At 31.0% G+C, this 24,738-nt stretch overlaps 1 protein-coding gene across 11 annotated transcripts in view; it reads right to left on the reverse strand.

The window, feature by feature from the left end:
* The window catches only part of shi (dynamin-1 shibire), a 39,221-nt gene that overhangs the window by 1,215 nt on the left and 13,268 nt on the right, over window positions 1-24,738 (reverse strand). The window contains exons 4-18 of one of the 11 annotated variants that reach the window (XM_074137654.1): window positions 20,919-21,122; window positions 15,977-16,169; window positions 15,770-15,890; window positions 14,520-14,608; window positions 12,445-12,644; window positions 11,690-11,835; window positions 11,390-11,547; window positions 11,129-11,297; window positions 10,362-10,484; window positions 10,164-10,283; window positions 8,856-8,867; window positions 8,128-8,334; window positions 6,938-7,110; window positions 4,578-4,778; window positions 2,333-2,446 (exon numbers count right to left, since the gene is read on the reverse strand). In XM_074137654.1, the coding sequence (XP_073993755.1) occupies window positions 2,333-2,446; window positions 4,578-4,778; window positions 6,938-7,110; window positions 8,128-8,334; window positions 8,856-8,867; window positions 10,164-10,283; window positions 10,362-10,484; window positions 11,129-11,297; window positions 11,390-11,547; window positions 11,690-11,835; window positions 12,445-12,644; window positions 14,520-14,608; window positions 15,770-15,890; window positions 15,977-16,169; window positions 20,919-21,122 (2,230 nt within the window). Of the gene's footprint in view, window positions 1-116; window positions 3,018-3,060; window positions 3,517-4,577; window positions 4,779-6,937; window positions 7,111-8,127; window positions 8,335-8,855; window positions 8,868-10,163; window positions 10,284-10,361; window positions 10,485-11,128; window positions 11,298-11,389; window positions 11,548-11,689; window positions 11,836-12,444; window positions 12,645-14,519; window positions 14,609-15,769; window positions 15,891-15,976; window positions 16,170-20,918; window positions 21,123-21,642; window positions 21,847-24,738 lie in introns of those variants that run through there. The other 10 variants (XM_074137655.1, XM_074137674.1, XM_074137682.1 and 7 more) reach the window with 10 other exon arrangements.

Consider the following 24,738-nt stretch of genomic DNA (forward strand, 5'->3'; position numbering starts at 1 on the left):
AATAACAGCTTGGATGTAGATGATATAACTAAACCACAGTCCTCGTAAAAAATAATTGGTACATTCATTTATACAAAACAAATATGGAGAAGGATGAAAGTAATTTCGCCAAAAAATCCACCAACAATATGTATATTTACATTTATTTGCATTACACTTCCTACCTAAATACACTGGCTTGACAGATCTTTTTTTTTATACATACAATAAAAATAATAAAATGGTGCAAAAATAATTAGTTTCATGGGATATCAAAAAATACTATAAAAGATGTAACAAAAAAACGATATCTGATTATAAATAATTAATTTATATACACATTAGTAATAATAATATAAAGGAATGAACAATTCTCAATTTTACTCATAAAAGTAATTCATACATAACTTTAATAATACAAAATTATGAGGTAAATGTAATCGTGGCTTTACCTGTATTTTTCTTCCTTCTTTTTACTTTGTATTCAGTGGAAGTGAGTATTTTAGGCACTCTATGCTACACCAATTAAAAATAATACTGGCTGTTTTTATATTAAATATAATGAACACTTACTTTACAAATAAAACAAAGAGATTTTAATCTATTGCTACAATATCATATAACAAATTTCATCATTACAATTCCTTTAACAATAACATACATTACCAATCTCTTTATGCTTCTTTTTAATAAAATACAATATTTTTGTAATTTTATTATTGGTGATACCAATAAAAACTATCATGTTTATTTAGATTACAAAATAGCTATAGCAATGTCATCTTAATTCTTTTTTTCAATTTAATGCTATACGAAATTTATAATTACATATTTAAAATAATCTTCAAAAAAAATAAGGGTTTACGTTTTTGTATCTAGCATTTCAAAAATTATTTTTATTTAGTAATACTTCGGTTACAAACTCAAAATAAAATAATTTAAATCCAACAAAAAAAATGACCTACACTATTTCTTTCTTTTTTTTTTAAATACATGTTCATTAATTAATGCCATTTATTACTCGACAATGTTTACCTCGTCAGGCAAAAACTGATAGTGTATTTAAGAAACTTTTCTAGATTTATGTGAAATCTGCATATTCTACAACAACAACAGTCAAAAAACGATGTTTCAGAAGCACATATTTTATTCATATAGTATACTTGGATATTTTCACTAATATATTAATATGCATAATATAATATTATTTAAATAACTATTTCGCTACTATAAGATAAAATTGCTGTAGCATTCTTTCTGTTAATATATTTCTAGATAAATATGCTTTGATTGCTCTGAAACTATGTGCAAATTTTTCATTAATATTATTATTATTATTATTTTATTTAAATAAATTTGCTTAAATTGCATAAGTGCATCTTTATACTCATTAAGTGCAACGTAATGTTGTTTAATAATAATAATTATTATTATTATTATTATAATCTGTCATATAAGATAGCATAGGCCTATTTCATTGGTAACTCTTATTTGATTTTTTTTTTTATGGAAAAAGATTAAATAAAAAATAAAGAAACATACAGACTATTCAGCAATTTACCATTATTTAAAGCAAAAGAAATTTTATCATTGTAAATAAAAAAATGTAAACTCGTCTGAGAATGCTAGAAATTAAATTAACTAACTTTATTGGTGTCGCTTATTCAATTTATTATATACAAAAAAAAAGGAATATTTTCCTAAATAAATTTTAATACATTTTACAACAAATGGGATATATTAACATTCAATATATATTCATTTTATTCCGTTTAAGTAGTATTATTTAATTTACAAATATATAGAGCCAAATCCCAAGGTTGCATTTCTATAGACTAATTATTGGTTAAGTCATTTAATTATTCACCTTTTTCTTTTCGATTACCTAACCCAATGCGTAAAAATCAAATATAAGGAATGACTTTTTTTTTAATTATATATATTTTAGGAATTCCAAATAGGAAGACGGGCAAAATAGTACGCTTCCACATCAAGGCCCTTTCTTACAACATAAGCAAGACAGATAAATATACGCATATTTTTTCTCTCATTCTCTCTCAGTACCTTATTTTTATTTTTATTTTTTGAGCACCCTGCAAACAAATCATTTCTCTAAAACTCTTTTTCAGAACATGATCTTCCGAGATCCTTATACTACTCACTAATTCATTCAACTATTCTCTAATAAGCATAAGGAAATACTGTTCACATTACATCATACAGGAAGAAAATAGTAAAGCAGCAAAAACCAAACGAGACAACTTAAATTAGAGTTAGTCCTGGCCAATAAACATATTCAAATAAAAAATAAAAAAACAAATAATAAAGTAAAAATGTTAAATAAATTATCTACTTGAAGCGAGCTGCGAAAGCGTTGGTAAGTTCATTGACTGCGGCCTGGGTGACTACTTTTCCAACTTCTTGCTGTAACCTCTGTGGTATCTGTATTTGCTGACCACTACCGCGCCTAACACATCATATTTCAATTAGCTATAAAGCCACTGACGGCAAAATTAGTTTACCATCAGTTCACATAAATTTAATACTTTTTTCTTTTTATAGTTAAGAAGCAAACAGTAATAACAATAACCATTAAAGCAAATGACACCTTTCCTTTTTTATACAATTTATATTTACAAATAAAGTTAACATATACAACACTAAATATAGTTGTGTTCACAACACTTGATCAAGAGGCCTCAATTGGAGAATTTACTTAAAAAAATAAAAGATTTAATAATTTTTTTTTTTTAAACTAAATCAATATATACAATTGCAAATAGAATTTTCCAATCTATCTTGAATAATCTTGCTATATATCATGAATTTTCTAACTGAGGCTTAGTTACTGATTTTTAATTAATAATTTTGATAAATGCCAAATATATTCTCTTCCATTTTAATTTTAAATATGTTTTTCAAATTATTGGGAGATACAAACTAAGTAAATGCAAAATGTTAAGTGGTGAGTGCAATTCGTTTTTGTTTTTGTTTTTAATAGAAGAACAGTGACAAGGTCTGAAGACACCTAGCGACGCCTGAAATAAAGCAAACCCTTTATGACACAAATCACAGTGTGTTAGTTACACAAAAGGCAGGAAAAGTACTTAGAATGCTAAGGGTTGCTTCATTATTAAACTGTATCATGCCATAACTTCAAAGCGTTTGCAATTCAAGTATTTTAAGTAATTAGAAGAAATTAGAAAAAGGTAAGTAACAAATTAGTACGTTTGATACACACAGCAAACTTTAAGGTACGTTAAACAAAACAAAGGTAGACTGACAAAATATTTTAAAATTTATTTTTAATTTAAAACGCGCCAACTTTATTGGTCATTGGCGCCCAGTGCCTTCTCAGTTATTGACGTCCCCTAGACAGTATTCTTTCGTTTAAGCAGCCCTGTCCATCACCGCATAGTGAGCTTTAGAGGCTTCAAACCAACCAGGTTCAAGGTTTTTTACCAATATTATTTATCACTTGCTTCATTTTATTTGTTGCAAAAATTGAAATAATTATTTATTTTAATTTCATTTTATCTAAAAAAAAAAAAAAAGGCTCGTTAAGTTTGATTAAATCGAAAATGAATACAATTAATGTTAGAATTCTGAGTAGACTAATAATGCAATATCAATATATAATTTAAATAAGATAACGAAATTTGGTTGAAAACATGATTCTTTATTCAAAAACTATCGATAGTATGAAAAGAAGCCCTACTTTTTTCTTATACTTGGCAGCTCTTTTAGGTATTTTGATTTTTTTTTTTGTTCAGTTGATTACAGTTCATTGTGCGGTGATGAACAGCGCTGAAAATAACGAAAAAGCACTGCAGGCCGGCAACGAACTGAAAAAGGCTCCGGCACCAATGACCCAGATGTTGCGCGCCTTAATTCAAGGAAATTAATTCTTAATTAATTTTTTTTTCCAATTTTCGAGATTTAAATGAATTTTCATGATTTATGATCTGCATTTTAAGCAGATTTTAATTTTCCTTTTGACTTTGGCCAAATATATATTCAGAACTGGAAATGCAAAGAATGGTCCTTAGAATAACTTTCTTCCTTTACTCCATTTTAAATCAGTTACTTGAACTTTGTTTCAGTCTGATAAAATGAATTTATTTCAATTTAATTAATTAACTTATCTATAATTCAAGTGAATATATTTAAGATTTACGTTTATATTTACTAGCTAAATCGTATATACAATAAGGACTACTATTAGTGCGCGTTGTCTATTGAGAAAATCTTAGGTGAGAATATATTTCTAGTACACCGTGAAAGAATGTAATTCAAAATTAGAAGTTAGAAAATAAAATAACTTGAAATGGGTGTATGTAGGACAAAATACGTGCATTTAACTTTTACACAAGTGTTCACAGAATGACAAATACTTTAAAATATTTTTCTCAACTCAAGTATATTTCTAAATAAAAAAAAAACTTTAGTCTAAACAACTACAAGAAATAGAATAAGCATTAAAACAAAACAAGTAGCAGTTAAAAGAACAACAGAATAGAAAAATATTCACTAACAGAATAGCCTTACGTATCTCCATTTTTTTTTTTATGAAAAAATAGATAAAAAATTATACTTACGAAGGAATAAGAGGAGGGGGTAAGGCAGCTCCTTGCGCTGGTCTGCCTGGAGGAGCGCCTGGTCCAGGTCTGGAAGGAATAGCTGGAGCAGGTCTGTTTGTTTGTGGCATTGGCGGAGGAACCCTCGAAGTTGGTCCGCCTGTACTTCCTGCTTGAGTTGGCACTGGTCTTCTGGGTCCTCCAGGTGAAGGAGGTGATAATCTGTAGAAAGTAATATTTTCAATAGTGGATAATCTTTAATTTAATTTGTGTCTAAGATTTTCAAATTTCAAATAGTTTTTAAACAAGCACGAAAAAAAATATTGCAGTAAATTCATAAATTTCAATAAAAGTTTTTAAATTTATAATATTAATAATACGGATTAGAAGGTAGTAGATTTTTTGTTAATTGTGACATTAATTATTATTTCCTTAAATTCTACTGATACAAAGTGTAACGAAATTTAATACCTCATTACTGTACCGGATTTAATTCATACCTCCGAAATAAACGAAAAAGTAAATGTAAAAAGTAACACGTTAATTTGTTTACTATCAACCATCACCAAATCGGGCAATGCCAAAGATACTTCAGCAAGTACAAAACTCAATACAACCAATTGAAAGGAATACGAGGGTCGTTTGAAAAGTCCGTGCAAAAATAAAAACTACTTAATTTTTGGGGGTAAACCTTTTTTATTTTTCAACATAGTCTCCTTTTAGGCTTATAAACTTCGTCCAACGCTGCTCTAGTTTGTTGATCCCTTCCGAATAATAGGATTTGTCCAAGTCTGAAAAATAGCCATTCGTTTCTGCAATCACCTCCTCGTTTGAATAAAATCTTTTTCCCGCCAGCCATTTCTTCATATTGGGGAACAAATAGTAGTCCGAGGGAGCCAAGTCTGGAGAATAGGGGGGATGTGAAACGAGTTGGAACCCTATTTCCATAAATTTTGCGACCACAACTGCTGAGGTGTGAGCTGGTGCGTTGTCGTGATGGAAAAGGACTTTTTTGTGGGCCAATCGTGGGCGTTTTTCTTGCAGCTCGGTTTTCAAACGGTCCAATAACGATGAATAATATGCACCTGTAATAGTTTTACCCTTTTCCAGATAGTCGATGAGGATTATTCCTTGCGAATCCCAAAAGACAGTCGCCATAATCTTACCGGCCGAAGGAACGGTCTTCGCCTTTTTTGGCGCAGATTCCTCCTTGGTAACCCATTGTTTAGATTGTTCTTTGGTCTCAGGAGTGTAGTGATGTATCCATGTTTCATCCACAGTGACGAAACGACGCTTAAAGTTCTTGCAACAGCTGCAAACCGTCCTTGCAACACTTCACACGATTTCGTTTTTGGTCAAGCGTGAGCAATCGCGGCACCCATCTTGCGGATAGCTTTGTCATGTCCAAATGTTGATGCAAAATATTATGTACCCGTTCATTCGAGATGCCCACAGCACTAGCAATCTCACGCACCTTCACTCTTCTGTCATCCATCACCATATCATGGATTTTATCAATGATTTCTGGAGTAGTAACCTCAACAGGGCGTCCAGAACGTTCAGCGTCATTTGTGCCCATATGGCCACTCCGAAAATTTTGAAACCACTTATAAACTGTTCTTATCGAAGGTGCAGAGTCACCATAATGTTTATCAAGCTTCTCTTTAGTCTCCAGAGGCGTTTTGCCTTTCTTAAAGTAGTGTTTAATCAACACACGAAATTCTTTTTCGTACATTTTTTGAAAATCACTCGACTTCCTCGATTCAAACGAATGCCAAACACAAAGAAATAGACCGATCTGGCTGAAACTTGGTGTGTGTTCTTCCAAGAGATGCTACTAACTAAACATAACCTCGATACGCGCCAGTGGTGCTATCTCTCTGACTTTGCACGGACTTTTCAAACGACCCTCGTATTGCAATTATTTTTATGATTGGATGATAGTAACAATACTATAAACGAATTAAATTTCAGTTAAAACAGCAAACAAAGTCAGACTCATATTGCCACAATAAATAAAACAATCTACGAATTTCTTGTTTCCCTGAAGCCTAACGGCGGACACGTATCCCTTGACTTACATCGGATAGTCAGCAAGTGTGACATGAAACAGAAACATATGTAAGTGAAGTCGAATTCTCTACACCAAACTGATTAATGATGAATATAAGTCCAAAACCAATCAGCGATGCAACAAAAATGGTGCTGCGAGAGATCAAATCAACAATATTATCCAGCATGGCCATTTTTCATCTCCTCACTTGAGGACATTAACCACTGGTCTTCCAACCCCACTGTCAAATTTTGATTATATTTTGTTTTTCATTAAGTTCACATCACTCCTCACTTATACCAAGTTTGGATAAAATTTACAAAAATACCTGGGATTGTCAGTGGCTAGCCAATCATTCTTGACTGGTGGTGGAACTGGGGTGGAAACAGTAGCCATAGATACATCGCCTATTATTCTTAATGCCTCCTTGCAAGCATGGTACATTCTTAACATTTCCTCTCGTTTCAGTGCTTCTTCCTGACTCTCTTCCATCATTGAGGACTATATCCATGAAAATGGTTTTTAATAAATATCAATTAATTTTATCCATCATAACTTAACACACATAAATACATAAACAAAACAAAAATTAAAAGAGAGATTTCGTAAGTTCTAAACTTTAAAGAAAATATAATTTAAAGAATATCTTTAAATCAAAGACGGTGATTACAAGATGGCTGAGCTTTTTAATTTTAAAATCGGAATGCTGACTGTCAACCATCACCTCTGGACAACCAGTCAGCTATAAAATGGTCACTTATTTTTTATTTTGGTACAAATTAGATTCAGCACTTCCAAACGTAAATATTACTTGTTTTTTCGTAGAGTACAGATCCTATTGTGGCCACAGCTTCGGCTGATTTAGATATTATGTACTTGTATGTATAATGTTTAATAAATGGCATTATTATAATTATTATAGATCCTATTTACCATCTTCAGGTCAGTTGAATTCGTCATCACCATTTAGGAATCTTTAACACGATACGTTCTTCCTAAATCTTAAAAAAATCAATTAATTAAATTTAGTAGTAGTATTGAGTAGTTTTTAGATCTCGCCAGAACTAACCCAAATAGAAACCAAGGTCAACGAAGAAAAAAGTAACAATATGCCGGCCTACTGCAATTCATTATATTAAACAGTAACTGTCTCAGGAAGTGTCGATCGAAGAGCAGATAATTGACTGCTACAGGCTATGACTAGATAGTTCAGTTTTATAACTTATACAGTTCTGTGACATCACTTAACGGCCATCTGGGTTCGCAAACCAGTTTGAACAATCCATAATGAACGAGTGAATTGTTAAGTACGAGAAAAAAAGCTACACGAATGAGATCTAGACTAAAGGTCTTCTACTAAAGTAGTTGATGATGTTTTTTAACGAATTAGCTACTCGTTGAAGCACTAAAATCTACTCTTCCCAGAGCAGTGTCGCTACTGATTACAAAAACTAATTTTAAGCTCTAAGAGAAGTTTATAAATTTTAATGTTATGGCTTACATAAACAGTGGCATTACCTGATCACCAGATGCATAAAGATGTGCCAAGAGTTCCCCATTAATAAAGTCTTTGGCATTATTAATAATAAGAAACATTATTGTCTTCGGTACTAGATCCCTCGTTGTTTTGGTCACAATTTTCATATAGGAGTCTACTAGATTTCTGATTGTTTCAACTTGACGTTCTAACATTGGATCCATTGAAGAAGTACCTTCTCCTCCACCCTAACAAAGAAAATCCTTTAACTTCAAGTATCAGTTTAATACAACGAAATAAAAAAAAATTATAACAATAAAAATTGAACTTTAAAGCTAAATTTTAAGATAAGTACAAAACAAAACAAACAAAAATTGATGAATAAATACATTTTGACACGCAAATAAAATAATAAAATGTTTCGGTCGAAACGATACTTAAAATTTTATGGGACTTTATTCGTTAAGAAATCCCCTTTATACAATACCACATTTTGTTTTAGTCTGCTACATGCTTCATGCTTAGGACCACACACGAAATATTTTTTGATTAATTTTAATTGACAACAAAGCTTTATTCCATGCATAGAGTTTTTTATTATTATTATTCTATTTCTTTATTTGTCATCTGTAATTATTAAATAAAAACGTTTTTTACTGTGCCAGTTTACAATATTAAAATTAAGAAAAAATAATATTAAAACTACTTTATTACAAATGTAGAAATAATTGTGCAATGCAAGTAATATCTTCACAAATTTTGAACCAACCTCGTAACCCTCCTGTTAGATACAACATAAGAAAAAAATTTTTTGTTATTCTCAATTAAAGTTAAGTTTTTTTATGAATCGAAATTAAGTTAATTGCCTTTTTTTTAATATGGCTTAGATCAAAAAACCCAATTCGACTCTTTAATTACCTGCTATCTAATATATTTGGACAACTTTCTACAATTCATAATAGTAAGCCAAAATAACTGCGGTAAAATAACCAACGTTAACTTTATATTTCTTCATAAGCTAACCAACCAAGCTACATTAACTTTCTTCTTAAAAAAAAAAATTAAATATTAAAAACAAAATCTTATAATTAAGCAAAGTAGAGGGAGGAAATATCAAACCTGAATATAATGTCCACGTACTTATTACATTCATTTAAAACACTCTTTAAAAGTAGCAATTAAAAATGTAAATTATGACATTTTACCTTTGATTGTACCTACAAAATGTTATGTGTAGATAGATTTGTATAAGGTGAATAATACAATTAAGTGTCGAAAGTTTTATAAATGGTACTTCAAAAAACACCACCACAAAAACAAAACAAAAAAGTAAATAATTTAATTAAATAAAACAAATAAAGGGTACTCTCTTGAAATAAGAAAAAAAGTACAATAAAAACTATCCCTAATGAATAAATTTTGAAAAATAAAAATAAGCAAAATTTTCTTGGACTATTTATGTAGTATTGTAAACACAAGTGGGGATGCGCACGCAAGACAAATAGATAAAGTGATGTAAAACTATATCATAACTACACCAAAAAAAAAATAATAATAAAGAAAAAAATAAACAAAAAATCAACGGTTAGGCATGAAGATAAATATTAAAGCAATAAGAAGAACATTCTGCAAATAAAATAAAAGAATAACAGCACCGAACAAAGATGACTTGGCGTAGTGATCTCCTCCAACTTACCCTGACCTATAAAACAATATTGACAGATACATTTTTCGCCAAAAAAGAAAATAATATAGCATCAAAATGCCTCCCAAGGAAGAAAATAAATAAATAAATAAAAGTACCCAACATTGAAATGTAATGTTTTGAATATACAATTTGTGTTAATGTTCAATAGTTTATGAAAATTAGTATTTTGAGGAACATTTTGATGTAAAAGCAAGTGCTCAATAAATACAAACACTGTACCCTACAGAGTGTAAACTGAACTGCTTTTAAATTTTTCTGTTTTTTATTGAGTAAGATTTATGATTATTTTTATAAAGGTAAAAGAACGCCTTAAGAATAAGGAGTTGCGAGGAAAATGGACTGAAATTAAATGGAATTAAAATTACGTACCTCATCACCATTTGCTTGTTCAGTTGATTTTTCTGGGTAAACACCTGCTCTTAAGAATGAAGCTTTCCAGGAGTCAACTTCGTCTTGAGTTTCACAACTTAATTCCAGTTGTTTGTAGTCCTAAATTAAATAATACATAAATCAATTCTGCTTATTAAAAAAAAATAAAATAATAAACTAATGACAAGAAAAACATACCTTATAAACATTACGACCTTCTGGATTAAACAAAGCAAACATGTGCCTTCGAGACATAAATCCTTGCTCGATATCTTTGAGTTTAAGCCCATCTAATGGTAACATATACTTTTTCTCTCGTTCCTGACAATAGAAAATAAATAATAGTAAAAGAAACGAATAATAACAATGTAACCAAAAATAGAAGAAGATAAACATTTATTTTCAGCAACAGAATAACTACAGAGTTTAGAAAGCATAAATTCGCGAAAGTAAATCGCTAAAGACTGTCAAAATGTTCTAAGACGCTCGATTAAAATTATAACATTCACACCTGACTCACTACCAAAGCTTCCACAACTTCAAGTTACTTCATACTGACCATTAAAACTTTTGCTAGTCCTATTTAAGTTTAAATATTTTAAAGTCCTATTAAAGTAAAAATATTTTTACCATACTAAACTTTTTACTCAACGAAAACATTTGAGTCCTTAAAAACAGTCAAGTGCGTAAGGAAACACATTTACAAGTAGGCTTTCAAAATTTACGAATATTTTTTAAACGAGAAATTCAAAAGTAGAAGTGTATTTAAGCTTATATTATAGAATTAAGCTTAATTATAGACTTACATATCAAAGATTAGTTTGTTTAAAAAGTAAAATACAAACGAAGTGTATTTTAAAAAAACAGCATTTAATTTTCCCTGTAAAAAATTTAGTGCAGGACTCGAGCTAATACAATAAAATTAATGAATTAAGATATCTTTTAAAATAATTAGTATAATCCACCTCTTCATCTTTGAACCATGATATATTTTCTGACGTCAAGACGAACCAATAATCTCGACTTCCACCTTTCATAATACCAAGATTGTGTATACACATCCAACCTTTTCTAATAACTTGATTTCCAAGTTTTCGACCTGATTTGTTGGAATTTTCTGAAGTTTGTTGAGCACTATAAACACAGAAAAATGTATCAATTAATTTTGAGGGCTTATATGTTAAAGCACTTAGTTAGCAAAGAAATTAGTAATAAATAACTCTTACTTAGCAAATCCTATGAAATCTTCATGATTTGTATTCATGTATGCTAATTCACAATCAACAAACATAATTAATTGTTCTTTACATAACTGCTCACGTTGTCGTATATATGAAGTAATAATTCTTTCAGTTTCTTCTCGAAGACGAGGATAACGAGCCATCTATATTGTAACAAATGTAAAACGTAAAGATAATATGGCTACAAAACGTCATTTATGAAAAATGATACACAAATGAAAAAGAAAATTATATATTACAAAAAACTTGTTGATTACAAAGATGATTTGTGTAACATTTACTTACTTTATCCGTACAAATGCGAACAACATTTGAAAGTTCTACAACGACTAGGTCCACACACTTAAGACATGGTTCTTTTAATCGAGAAATCTGCTTTTTTACTATAGCTTCAAAAGCCATATCAGGTGTAAACAAACCCACTCGAATTCCTAGCAATCAAAATTTCATGTAAACGCTTAAAAAAATAAAATATTTAAAAAATAAATAAAAATCAAAAAATTGTCGAGTTCTTTCAAAGTGTTATATTTAAAAAAAAAAAGACATGAATTTGAATAAAATGCAATTTGAATTTCAATTACATCATATTTACCAACAAGGAAATGTGCATGAAGAAATAATCTTTAAAAATTCTTAAATATCAATAAGCAAATCATGAAAGTAGAATTTTGTAAAAACTATTTGTGTGTCTAAGGAAAAAAGAAGAGTATCTTAAAAATAATAGGTAACAATAAAAATTGTTAAGATTTTGTTTTAAAATATTTAAATGGAGTATTAATGAGTGAATGTAGACACAAATGTACTGAAGACATGTTTTGTATTTAATGTAATGCATCTGCAAAAATAAATTATATGTATGTATACATTCAAGAAACGGTTTATAACCAAGACTATTGTAAATTTATAACTTTATTAGGTTAAATTGGTAATCTAATTTGAGACTCCTCAAACAAAATAATTGTATTTTAATTAATATCTTTTTTATTACGCTTATTTTTCAATCTCTAGAATCAGCTTAAAAGTTAAAGACAAAAAAATACCGTGTATGTTCCTAATAGCGAATGCTATTTCTCTTCTTAATTCTTTTTCATCAAATTCCATTTTCACAAGTTCAAAAGGAAACCTTTCATGGAATAATCTATTAATCTTTGCACCACCAGAAAGTTCCATTGTGTTAATCTGGGCTGAACCACTTCCTTCAATAGTTCTCTCAAAATCAGATTGTAGTTGTTGGATCATTCTAAAACAAGGAAAATAGTATTTTTATTTATTCTTAGTTTTACTTAATAATTTTAGTAAGGGGTGTTCGAATGAACAATGATTATCAAATGATCGTACTACAGTGATATGAGCTCCCGAGGATACTATTAAGTCTTCACTAGTGTCTTCAGGTGTTGCAATGTATACATGACGTCCTCAGCCACGTATAGGGATATGGGCACCTTAGCTTGGTCAGCTTGGAAAGCGGAGGATAGGCGACACTTTCGTAAGAAGGTATGTGAATACACTAAGCAGACTGAACCCCCAAAATTTTTACACATTTCTTCACAAATTACTTTTCGTAGATACTAATCTAAGGTGTTCGAGGACCCGTGCTAATGGATGGTCGGTACAAGAGTGACTAAGATAATAGAGCCTCTGATGCGTAGAGGATATCCAGAAAATAGCTTTACACACACATTGGGAGTGATATTGTGCGAGTGATATTTTACCCTAGCATAGATATCAAATCAAATAAGGAACAAACATGGATAATAAATCTACTCTGACTATATTTTATTGCGGAAATATGCTTCAGGGGGATGACTAGACCAGGGAAGCCACCACCAACCAGCCTCTGTGGATATCAAGCCCTAGAAAGGTCTATCTCGCCAAGGACACGGAAGTGGAGGATGTAGTCGCCTCAATAGCAAGAAGTTTCCTTATCTCACCCGTATATCGGGAGATGAAACCAAAAAGCTTGGTGCTCTCGTTACATGCGACCTTAAAGTAAGAGACACCTCAAGGACTGTATGTACCCAGGCAGCTATCTTGATGGACGGAAGTCCTCAAAAAGGCCACCTGGGACAATAATCACCCAGATTGTATGAATACTTACCCATATTTTCACTTAGAAATTTTTTTAATTCAGTTTTATTGCAGTTATCGGAAATTGTGGCCTAATTTAAAATATCTCCCTTCAACTTTGCTTTCTTTAAAAATATTTCTTTATCACTAATGATATTAAATGGAACCCTAATAGGTGGATGTGTATTAGAATTTCTCACTTTTAGGTGAAAATAACTTCCTATCTCTTTTTTTCTCTGATTATTCCAAGTTATTAACCAAAAAACTTGTACGAATAAAAGAAAAAAGATTTTCGTCAGGGTTTGCAGGAAAGTTGTTAATTCCAATTTAATAATACGTCATAAATCCACTTAACTCATTAATCAATAATTTTATGTCCACAATTTTTTTAATTAAAAAGTCATTACTTGCTTTCAGTCAAGTATAAGTTTTATTTAATTTAGGTATGTCTAGTTTTTGATTGATATTTTTCATGTATCTTTAATTCAAAACACATAGAGGTCTAGCTGCTTTAGTACTTTAGACATCTTATTACATCCACCCACTAACTAATACACGCAGAATTAGATGAGTTATGTTTAAAGTTCTGAGTCTTCATTTTATCTTAACTAATTCATGATTTTAATTAAACTTACTTATTTTTTTATTCAGTTCTGAATAAAGCAATTGAAATCTAAATCACAATAAAAATTGCATTAAAACGAACATACAGGTATGAACATTTAAATTACAAGTTATTATCAAACCATCCTACGACGGCTTTAGCTCACTGGTTAGTGCACTGTACTCCCACGTGGAAATGACACAAGAGCCCAACAACTTTCACTCAGCTTTTATCTTTCTCTTCCTAGAAGCTTTTTGCAGCTCATTGTACGCTGATGGACAGAGTTACCTGTTATGGTAACATTGACCATCCGGAGCTGCATTGCACTGAACAAAGCTCCGGACGCTAATGGCTTTAGATAAGGAAGCGCTTAAAACTCATTACAAAATTAAATTAATAAGAATTTTATTCAGTAAAAATGATTGAAATAAAGTTTCAACTTACTGTAACATTGCTTTTGTCTTAATTGATGGATCGTCAGGCCTGAAATGTTTATACTGTTCAACATCTTTTTCCAATGCTAACATTTGTTTCTAGAATAGAAAAAAAAAGTAAAAATTCATTATAAATGAATTAGTCTGCTATCAAGTAGAGAGAGAATGAGAAATAAAATGAGTGATATACTTTCAAATTTAAGTTATACATAAAAAGAATCATAATTAACAGTTAACACATTATCATATATGAAACGGTGAGGAAGGTCCTAGGCTTATTGTACATTTCATATATGAACTCATAACTATTCTTTGCTAATTTACATTCAAAAAATCTCCAGAATCTCGGGGTAAAAGAAATGGATACAAAAACTGGACTAAACAACTACTTCAGTTCCCTAAAAAATGTTGAAGAAAATTCCAACTAACCTCTATATACAGAAAATCGTACAAAACCAGTTTTCAGCGATGATCTTACTTCATCAGAATTTTCTTTATAAGATTAGGCCATCAGTGATGACATGAGAACTGTCCTACAGCTGATATAAGGTAATCCTCAATCTCAGATTTCTTTATCTTGTGAGAGAAATGACTTAATAGGAGTCATACTAAGAATATATGGTGATGTTTTGGGGAGAGGGCAGCGCTATTTAACAAGTTATCCCAGAGACAGCTGATCATCACTCACCTGCGCTTGCCTAGTCAAAGCCAAATCATGGAATTCCGATTTCAACATGAGCCAATATGTGTAGTGCGAGACCAGTAATATAAGTGAAATCGAAATCTCTACAACAAACGAATATAATCTACCTCTGATTGAAGAAGAAAGTTTGAAATAGGTCATGGATGGATGACACAGGGGTGACTGTTGAAAATGAAGCCCCTGATACAGCGACGAGCTCTCTTCGTGTAAATAACCTCTCCCAGTTAATATGGGGTTTAAAAAAAAAAATGCCAGTGAAATCTTAGTTCCGAGAGACTTATAAAAGAGAATGTTGACGGACTTTAGTTTTACCACAAATAGTCCATGCATTTTCGTACACACTCTGTCGAGAAAAAACTATTTGGAATGGTTGAAACTAAAAATATCCTTTAAATCAGCATTTGGATAGTGGCTGCTAGGAACAACTGGCGGAAAAATCAGAAGAAGAATAAGAAACGCTTTATCACGGGGGTTTTGTGCAAAGTAAGGAAAAGGGAGATATAAACATTCTACAAATTGTATTGGTATTAAAGAAATTTCAAAAATAACTAACAAACCTGAAGTTTATCTCTTAAACCAGGCAGTGTATCTCGGATATGGTTAGTCAATTGTTGATTGAGAACTCTCTGAAGATATGGTGTACCTAAGCGATCCGCCATATGGCGATAGGATTGATGACTGAAATAAAATCAAAGTAAATACACATTTTTAACAGAGAATAGGTTAATAAGGATGGTAAGCAAATAAAGTAACTACTTACATACCTAAGAAAGAATTTCCTCTCAGCTGAAAGAGCCGCTTTAATATCTTTTCGACCATCGATATCTTTCTGACTTCTGTTCACTACACCAATATATCCTCTGCGAAGTGGTAATAGTTTATTTTCAAGAATATCTCGTGCATCAGTACCTTCATCCATCAAATCTAGTTTTGTTATCACACCTATTGTTCTAACACCTAGTAAAGAAAAAAAAAATGCAAATTACCAATTAAAAAAAAAAACCTATGGCTACAATCCTGAAATATATTAAATAAGTACTAGAGTGAAAAACTGAACCTTGAGATACCAGTACATGAACGCTAGGTGACTATTGTTCTAGGAATATAAGCTCTTTATAAAGAAAGTGAACAAGTTTTTTGCTAAACTGATATCGATTAGTACAATTTGACTGAGAACTTACTGCAGATAAAAATTAACTGAGTGATCTGACATTTAAAGGATTATATTGTGTGTGAGATTTATGATTCCTAAATATATTTAAAGTCAAATACAATTACAAAGTTTTGAAACAGTAATCTTTAAGCTATAGATTTAACTATTTTAAAATTCTGGTTTTAAACAATTACTACTATATTTTAATTAATTTAAATATTGTTGATTGGTTAATAGCGCTAGCGGTTTGGATTCCACTTATATTTCATTTTAAAGAAATAACTAATAAAAAAAAAAAGTAGGTAAATGCATTTTAGTAAACTGTTGATGTTAAATTTTTATATTTCCTTTCTTAAGTTTAAGTAATGTAATCCAGAAGAAAGGAACACACAGCAAATAGTTATGGAGACTTTAGTGTGATTTTAATCTTTTCTTTATCGCTATGATAAAGGTAATATGATATTGAAATGGGAACTATCTTCTAACGAAAGAACATCCGAAAATGATGAAAACTAGTTTGGCTATGACCAATAAAATTTCAGAAAAAAAGATAAATAAATAAAACACGATATCTTGCATTGTGGAACCAATCATCAATTCAACAGTGAAAGTAAGACACTAGTGGGACATTCCTAACGCATTTCTCGACAGTATGAAAAAATGACGTCTAGTAGCAGCAATCTGAAAATAATGTTTCCAGTAACTCCGCACTTGATTTGAGAGATAAAAAGTGCAGTCCTTGCAACGAGAAGTTGATAGCGCAATCTTGGAAGAGATGCCAGATAATGGCAAAAGGTAAAATACCGTTCTTAAAAGGTGACTCCTTTTATTAACTTTTAAGGGTTAAAGAATTCAATTTTCAGTAAGCTTTTAGTGGAGTAAGAAAAGTGAAGAAAAATGAAAGGAAGCTAAGGGTCTTTGCAAATTAACGATGAAGCAATGAACATGTACTGTTACAATAAAATCTATTATGAAACGTTCAAGATCAATATTTCTACATTTAAAATTCCACCGCAGAGTAATGGGCGTTAGAAGCTGTTTATTGGTGGAAGTGAAATTGTTTTTTGGATCTGATGAACGAATCTTTGAAAATGACTAAAAACTGAATAGTCAGATTTAAAGAAAAGTTACATAATATTTAAACTGACATAACGTTTAAATTAAAAAATCGCTGTGACAATCAGAGAATAGCGAAGAATAATTCAATAAGTAAAGAAGGGTACCAAGTAATCTGAATAGTTGCTAAGCATGCAACCCGGTTTTTAAAGGATAATTTTAATGCTTTTCAAGGGAAATAAATGCTTACTACAATGGAAAGGGAGAAGGATATCTTACTATAATTGAAACCTTACTAAGTTTGTGATTGTTTTGGCTAAAATTTAATAAAAGAAATCCAGGTGCATTTATTTTAGCATCTAAGAAGAATATCTAGTCTAAACAAGCAACAAACAGTATAGATGAACAATAATCAATAATAGAAAACAAAAAAGACTCAAGAACCAAATAATAATAGCACAGAATAGAAGAAATGAGGTTTTATTATTTTTTTTCCTGAAACTTTGAACAGTATATTTGTGCGTGAATAAAACTAAAGTAGTCTATTAAAATATACTGTGATGGTAATAAATAAACGCACATATGTAACTAATTAATATCTACAACTTTTAGCAGCTAATAAAATTCAAGAACTATTGCGATTACGAACGACCATTCTCTAAAACTTACCTTACTGAAAGAAGATTTCAGGAGGTTGTAGGGAATGTAAATTATCTGTGATGTAGTTATAATTTAGTACTCCAAATAACTAAGGCTGTATTCAAATATCAGCACTTGACTTAACACAGTTACTTTGAAAGATTTACTTAAAATGTAATTCTCAACAAAATAAAATAAATAAATAAACCTATTTTTAACAGTAATTTCTTTCTGCTCTAGCCTAGGAAACTGAGAATTAAATTTCAGACGTTTGGGAATCGAGAGAAATGCAACAAGAAACGTTCGGTAAAAAAGAGTTTTTCGAAAAATTCTCTTTTTATTGCATCTTTCAATTTTAAAGCCAGTATAGTACTTTCCAATCAGGCGATCAACAATAGATAGGAAACCTCTACAATAAATACCTGATAGAATCTATTACTTTAGACCTCTGGGTAAACCAATTTATCCAGATTCACCCACAACCATTACATTGCACTAGATTTTTGTTCTTTGCGTCGCCAATAACATTTTTGCAGTCAGAGAACCTCCCCAAAACGTGTATTTTGGTGGAAAATTAATATCGAAAACCGTTCACGAATAGATAAAATTGTAACTTTGATCTTAAATATCTCGACAAATATTAGAGATATCGAAACGGGGTTTACGTCATTTATCACAGTTTTTTATGTAGTTGTCAAAATCATTTTCAAAACCAGTGGTCCTTATGAAACCCTATTCGGGTTTTTGACCGTATCTCCGCCAAAAATGAAGGTACAGCATCGGGGTTGAAAAATTTGAAAACTAGACTAAAAAAAACATATAGTTTGCTTCGTACGTTTTTCCGGAATTCCGCTTTCCTAAAAAGTTATTTGCGAATGGTGCGTTTTAAATGGTTCACCCTGTATATAATATATTACAGAAAAAAGTGACAGAACATCTCCTTTTTTCATAACCGTTTGCTCTAGCCTTTTCACATTACTTCTGTCTACAAGCCACATTTAAGTTCTGTACCAACTTATTTAAAATGTTCAGATAGTATGCCATTTGTCCTGGGGTGTGGTACAGGGTTCGATTCCCTTCTTGGCTTTCAATTTTATTTTATTAAATAAAAAAATTAAATTAAAATAAAAAATTTTTACATTTTAAAGAGTATCCGTCAATTCTTAATCGTTGAACCTTCAAAATGAACCCACAGAAATAAGTTGTCTTTCCCATATTTATTTATATTTACTTATCCCATATTGGATCCCACCGGATCCTACCATTTTCCGAAAGGGACCCTTGAGATTGTACCCCAAATCTGTTTCATCTCAAACTGATATGACAAAGCGTGCTTTTATAAAATACACAGATGGCGAATTACTTTCTCCAGGTCAATGTTGATTAGAAGAAAAAATAGCGCGAATTATTATTTATGCGGATGTGAATTCCGGGTTCACTGGGTTCTTTCCTCCTCGTGTAGAACTGATTTCTGTTTTCCCACCATAAGAAAATTTACATTAAAACTGTGGAAGATTTCTATTCCATACTCTTAAGGTTCCCTAGAATCTGCCTTCTTTTCGTGATTTTTTCCCTTCTTTAACCAAGACAGAAATCAGAGTGATATGCTCAATATCCTACAAGGGGAATTTTACAGTCTTGATAACAAAGCCAGATCCTCAGCGATCTGAAAGATTCTTTCTTCTCACATACTGAAAAACTCTAGGTCTAAGAGCTATAATCTCATGAGTCAAAATTCTTGCACAAAAACTGCAAGAGAACCTACTTTTTCTGATAAAAAGTAGGCCTCAATTTTTTCTTCAGTCAATGTTGCCTAGAAGAACCGGGCACTGATCAATGAGCAATGGTGCCTTACATTTCTAATTAGAATATTATGATTAAAGAACTGTTTCATTTATCCTTATAAACATTTAAGAAACTTTAGTTTAACGATGTTACGCTAAACGCTAATATTTCACTCTATCATTTTTAATGTTCTGACATTTTTTTAAAGTATCATGTACTTATTTCTCGTGTTAAGCCATAAATTAAGGGATTAAGAAAAGAAGTAAGAGAAAAACAAGTAATTTGCCTCACAGGGGTTTTTTGGCCCTTCATAAAAAAAAATTATAATAAAACAAATGGAAAAAAGAGAGAGAACCGCAGTGTACAATGCTTAATATAACGTTAAGGTATTTACAAATACCACATATGCTAATCATCTTCCACGAAAAGTTAGTAGAGTTGTGTGAAGAATTTGTTAATAATCTCACTAGCAACTTTCAATAATTATATCATTCCAGTAATTTGTTTCACTTGAAAACAGTTAATACTTAAGTTACACATAAATAATCATGCAATTTAACAAATGTACTAGCCTTTTTTGATGGAAATATCTTTATATTAAAATTGCGAAAGATTGAAAAATATTCTTTGGTACTATCGAACAAACAAGTAAGTTTATTTTATCTTGCACAGTAACATACAGTGATTAGAGTTTTCCTGTTTCAATTATTTTATAAATAATAATTAAGTAGCAGAAAATATGTATGAAAATAATAATTCACGCAATAAATATGGTTTTTTATTTTATTTTAGATAATTAAAAAATTGCATATCCCCAAAAGTAAGATGTCGACGATTCATAAACCGTGCGATTTTTTTTTTTTTTTTTTGTTCAAAATAATAACGAAAATCAGCTAGCTAAAAATATTTGAAGATTTTAGATTTTTTAAAACCATTAAAAAAGTTCCTGCCTTAATTAAACCTTACAGTAAGTACTTCCCTAGTTAAAAGAAAAGAAAAATGCACTCTCTTAGAATGAAACTAAACCATAACCCAACAGAAATACAAAAATAAAAATTGTCATTTTGGCTAACCTTGTGGATCGACTTCTTTCGCTAGTTTCAAGGCATCACTGTTGGCCAAATCTGTGTTAGCAGGTGTTACAGCCAGTATGAGTGAATTGTCCCGTTTGATAAACTGCAGTATCATAGAACGTATCTGATGTTCGATATCTAATGGTTGATCACCAATTGGGACTTTGGTCATGCCGGGCAAGTCGACCAGAGTCAAATTCAACACTAAAACACGAGCGGGTATCTATCTCTAAACATGCTTATTATGGGTGCATTTTCTAGTGTTCTTTCTACACATTATTCGCATATCCACTTCTCAATTGCCATCTAAGAAAAAAATATTTAAGAAAATGTAATCATTTTTGTCTTCTGCCACTTTTTAATCAACGATAAAAGGTGTGCAGTGATAAAGGAACATTTATCTGGATATATCTTAATTTAACTGAATTTCGTTAAATATTGTGTAGCAATAAAAATGAATACAATAATATTATTAAAGAGTGACAAATTTAGTAACATTCGAAGTAGGCTGTTAAAGAAATTACATACTTATAAAAATTAGCAGAAGTCTTAAAGGAACAAGCAAAGAAGGCAGTCAAGATATGGATATGACTTAAGAACAATGATTGCAAACAGAAAGAGAAATGAAAAAATAAAAGACAAAAATAGCCGTAGAAGCTCGTGCAGGCAATAGACAAAAGTGTCTCAGGGTTCTTTTTCTTTCTTTTTTGTTTTGGCACTTTACCATCAGGGTCAACTTGTTTTGCAAGCTGTAGAGCATCCGATGTAGCAAGATCTGTATTGGCAGGTGTAACTGCCAATATAAGACATGTCTCCTTGGTGATGAACTGGAAAATCATATCCTTTATCTGTGCTTCAATGTCAACTGGTTGGTCACCAACCGGAACCTTGGTTAGGCCCGGAAGGTCAATAAGTGTGATGTTCAAAACTGAAAATTTGCCCTTTATCTCATCCAGGATATAAAAAAATGTTACATTGTTGAATAAAAAAATAAAAAATCGTCAAACAACTTCACAAGCTTAATCTTTGTTTAAAGGTTTTCCGTCAATGAGGGAAACGTTCTACACAATAGAACTAAACACTGCCAACATGATTCTCTTAAATTTTCGGGAAGGTTAAGCAGCAAACAGTTAATATTTTTTATGTATTTAAGGCGCGTTGACATCTGAGGTTATTGGCGCCCGGAACGTTTTTCAGTACACTGCAGGCCTCTGGACTGTGTTCACTCGTTACAGATAACACTCTCCAACACCGGACTAGTGAGCTATAAGAAGCTTCTAGAAAGAGAAAATCTAAGGGTCAGCAGCTGGATTCGAACCCGTGATCTTCAGTATTCCCTAACCACTCAGCTAATCTCTTCCCTATGAGCAAAAAGTTAATATATTTTTCAAGGCATATAGATATATAGCGTGGGTGTTGTCAATATGTTTTAAGAAAATCAATTTTGTGTCAATAAGGAACAAACTGCTTCGCTAATGTTTCACTTAGCACTTTTTTGGACCTAGATCTCAAAATGGATTTTCCCAGTAAACCAGGTATTGATGCGGAATGTATCCTCCTAGAAGGCGTTAGGGAGAAGTGATAAGTACTAGTAAGTACAGTCACTTAGCATTAATGCCTAACTGAGTATCCCTGAATCCTGGAAGTTCTCTTTGGAACCGATGTGGGTACCAGGGTCGGAGCGACTATATTCACCGAATCCCTCCAACTTCTTCATTTTCCATCTTTAGAATATCTGAAGGAAGAAGTTGCAAGGAGAGGTTCTCAGGAGAGCAGCAGGAGAGATTTATTTTAATTAATTGCAGGGACTTTCCTTTCTTTCTGGTTTGTCCCGGGAGATTCTGGCTTCTATAATTAGGATGAGTTATCTAGATAGCGTGAGCCGTGAGTTGTATCAAGGAAAGATTATTCCAAATCCGGATTCCCCTTCTACCTGGATCTTCCAGAGATCCTGCAGTTCAGAGGGAAATAACCTCTCAATAGTATTCTCTTTCAACAGAATCTGTAGGGTGGCCAATAGAGGGGAGAGGTTAGTTGGCATCAGTGTCTAGATGTTCCTAGCTTTTTGATTCTACTTCTCCTACTAGAGGAACTGATGAGTCACTCATCACCATCCAGTAAAGTGATAAGAGTCACAATACTTATGTTTAGTTGCAGAGCATATTAAACAAGTGAAAAAAAAAATCAATATTTCTTTTTTTAATTTAAGGGTATTACGGATTCCACAGGTTCTCAAATATATATACTTAAGAACTCGTTAGTACGTGTAAGCTATAGCAGAGAAATCTTTCTATAAGTGGTTATGCTAGCAATATGTTTGGTGCCGTTTTTTAAAATAATCTCAATAGATTATATAAATTATTAATTTAAATATAAATTAATTAAAAATAATCTCAATAGATTATATAAATTATTATTTCAATTCGTGTAGCAATTGAAATTGTTTATATGATTATGATACATGCATATATTTGGCATATGCTTATGAAGTTGTTTATATGATACACATAAATAAAAATATTCTTAACATTAAAGACTGTGAGTAAACAAAAGTTAAAAATTTCAGAATAAATTATAAAAACACAAAAAAAATATGACAATTACAAAAAAATTATCGGAGCACAATTGTTAAAGTAATTATAAATAAATATATAAATATAAATAAGTTGGTTATTTAAAGTCTGGGGGCGAACATTTACATGTCTTTCCCTTATCGCTATTTTATTGATATTGTAATAACTTTTGTGCGGAAAAAAGGCTAAAACTAGAAACATTATTCACTCCAAATGGCACAACTTCCATTCTACAGATTTTCTTCAATTTAGAATATTACTTAAGCATATAATTGATAGTATTACATAAGTAGATTATATTTACATGACACTAGAAGATTTACTTCACTTCTCCACCAGCACTTCTACATTCTGTAAACTGACAACTCCCTCTGAAAACTCATTATGGTGGCACTGATTCAAAATATAAAATTTGAATTGTTACGCATTCTTATTTATTTATTTATTTTTTAATTATGCTGCTCAAACGCGTTACACAGTGACCAATTTTTAAAATCAATTTTTCCAATTCAAAATTGATATTCCCGATAAAATCGAAAAAACTGCAAGACCGCAATACAATTTCTCACAAGTAGTAAGAGAAACTAAAAATCATTCAAACCTAGTCGGCTTGAATTGAACATCAAACCTGCCGTAAAAAAATATTTTGCCCTAAAACACAACTTAAGACTTCTCAAAAAACATGAAAAATCATGAGTACAATTCCAGAATGATACTATTAATTTCTAAATTAGTTTTTTTTTACACTTAACTAAGTACGGTTTAGTATCCATCCATATTTTATTTTTTTATTTACCAACCCGGAAATAAAATGAATATAAATGATGCTATTTTATTAAGAAATTTATGTAGGTTTCAATTATCCATCTTTTTAGAAGAAAAATTGAAGTTAAAATCTTATCTGATGATTATCTGAATCATCTGAGCCGATGAATTTCACGTTTAAAAACAAAAACAAAATATATGTGCACAGCCCTTTTCAAAAAAAAAAAAAAAAAAAATTCAAGAAATCTCCGATAGTTTTCTGCAAAGAAACGTATTTCTGGTTTACTACTTTTACACAGATTTTACACTCCCGCAACACTTCAACAAACTATTCACTTTGAGCATTCTGGGATTTTAAATACTTAAAAGTATTCCAATCACTTCTACCAGACTATGGCCCTAAAAACATTATTCTGCATTCCAATATTTCAGTTTCTGTTAATTAAATTATATATGTTCTTGTTGTGGAAATATTTTCAAAA

The sequence above is a fragment of the Rhodnius prolixus genome, unplaced genomic scaffold (assembly GCF_049639745.1).
Source record: "Rhodnius prolixus isolate KJV_2025 unplaced genomic scaffold, Rpr scaffold_1, whole genome shotgun sequence".
Taxonomy (NCBI): Eukaryota; Metazoa; Arthropoda; class Insecta; order Hemiptera; family Reduviidae; genus Rhodnius; species Rhodnius prolixus.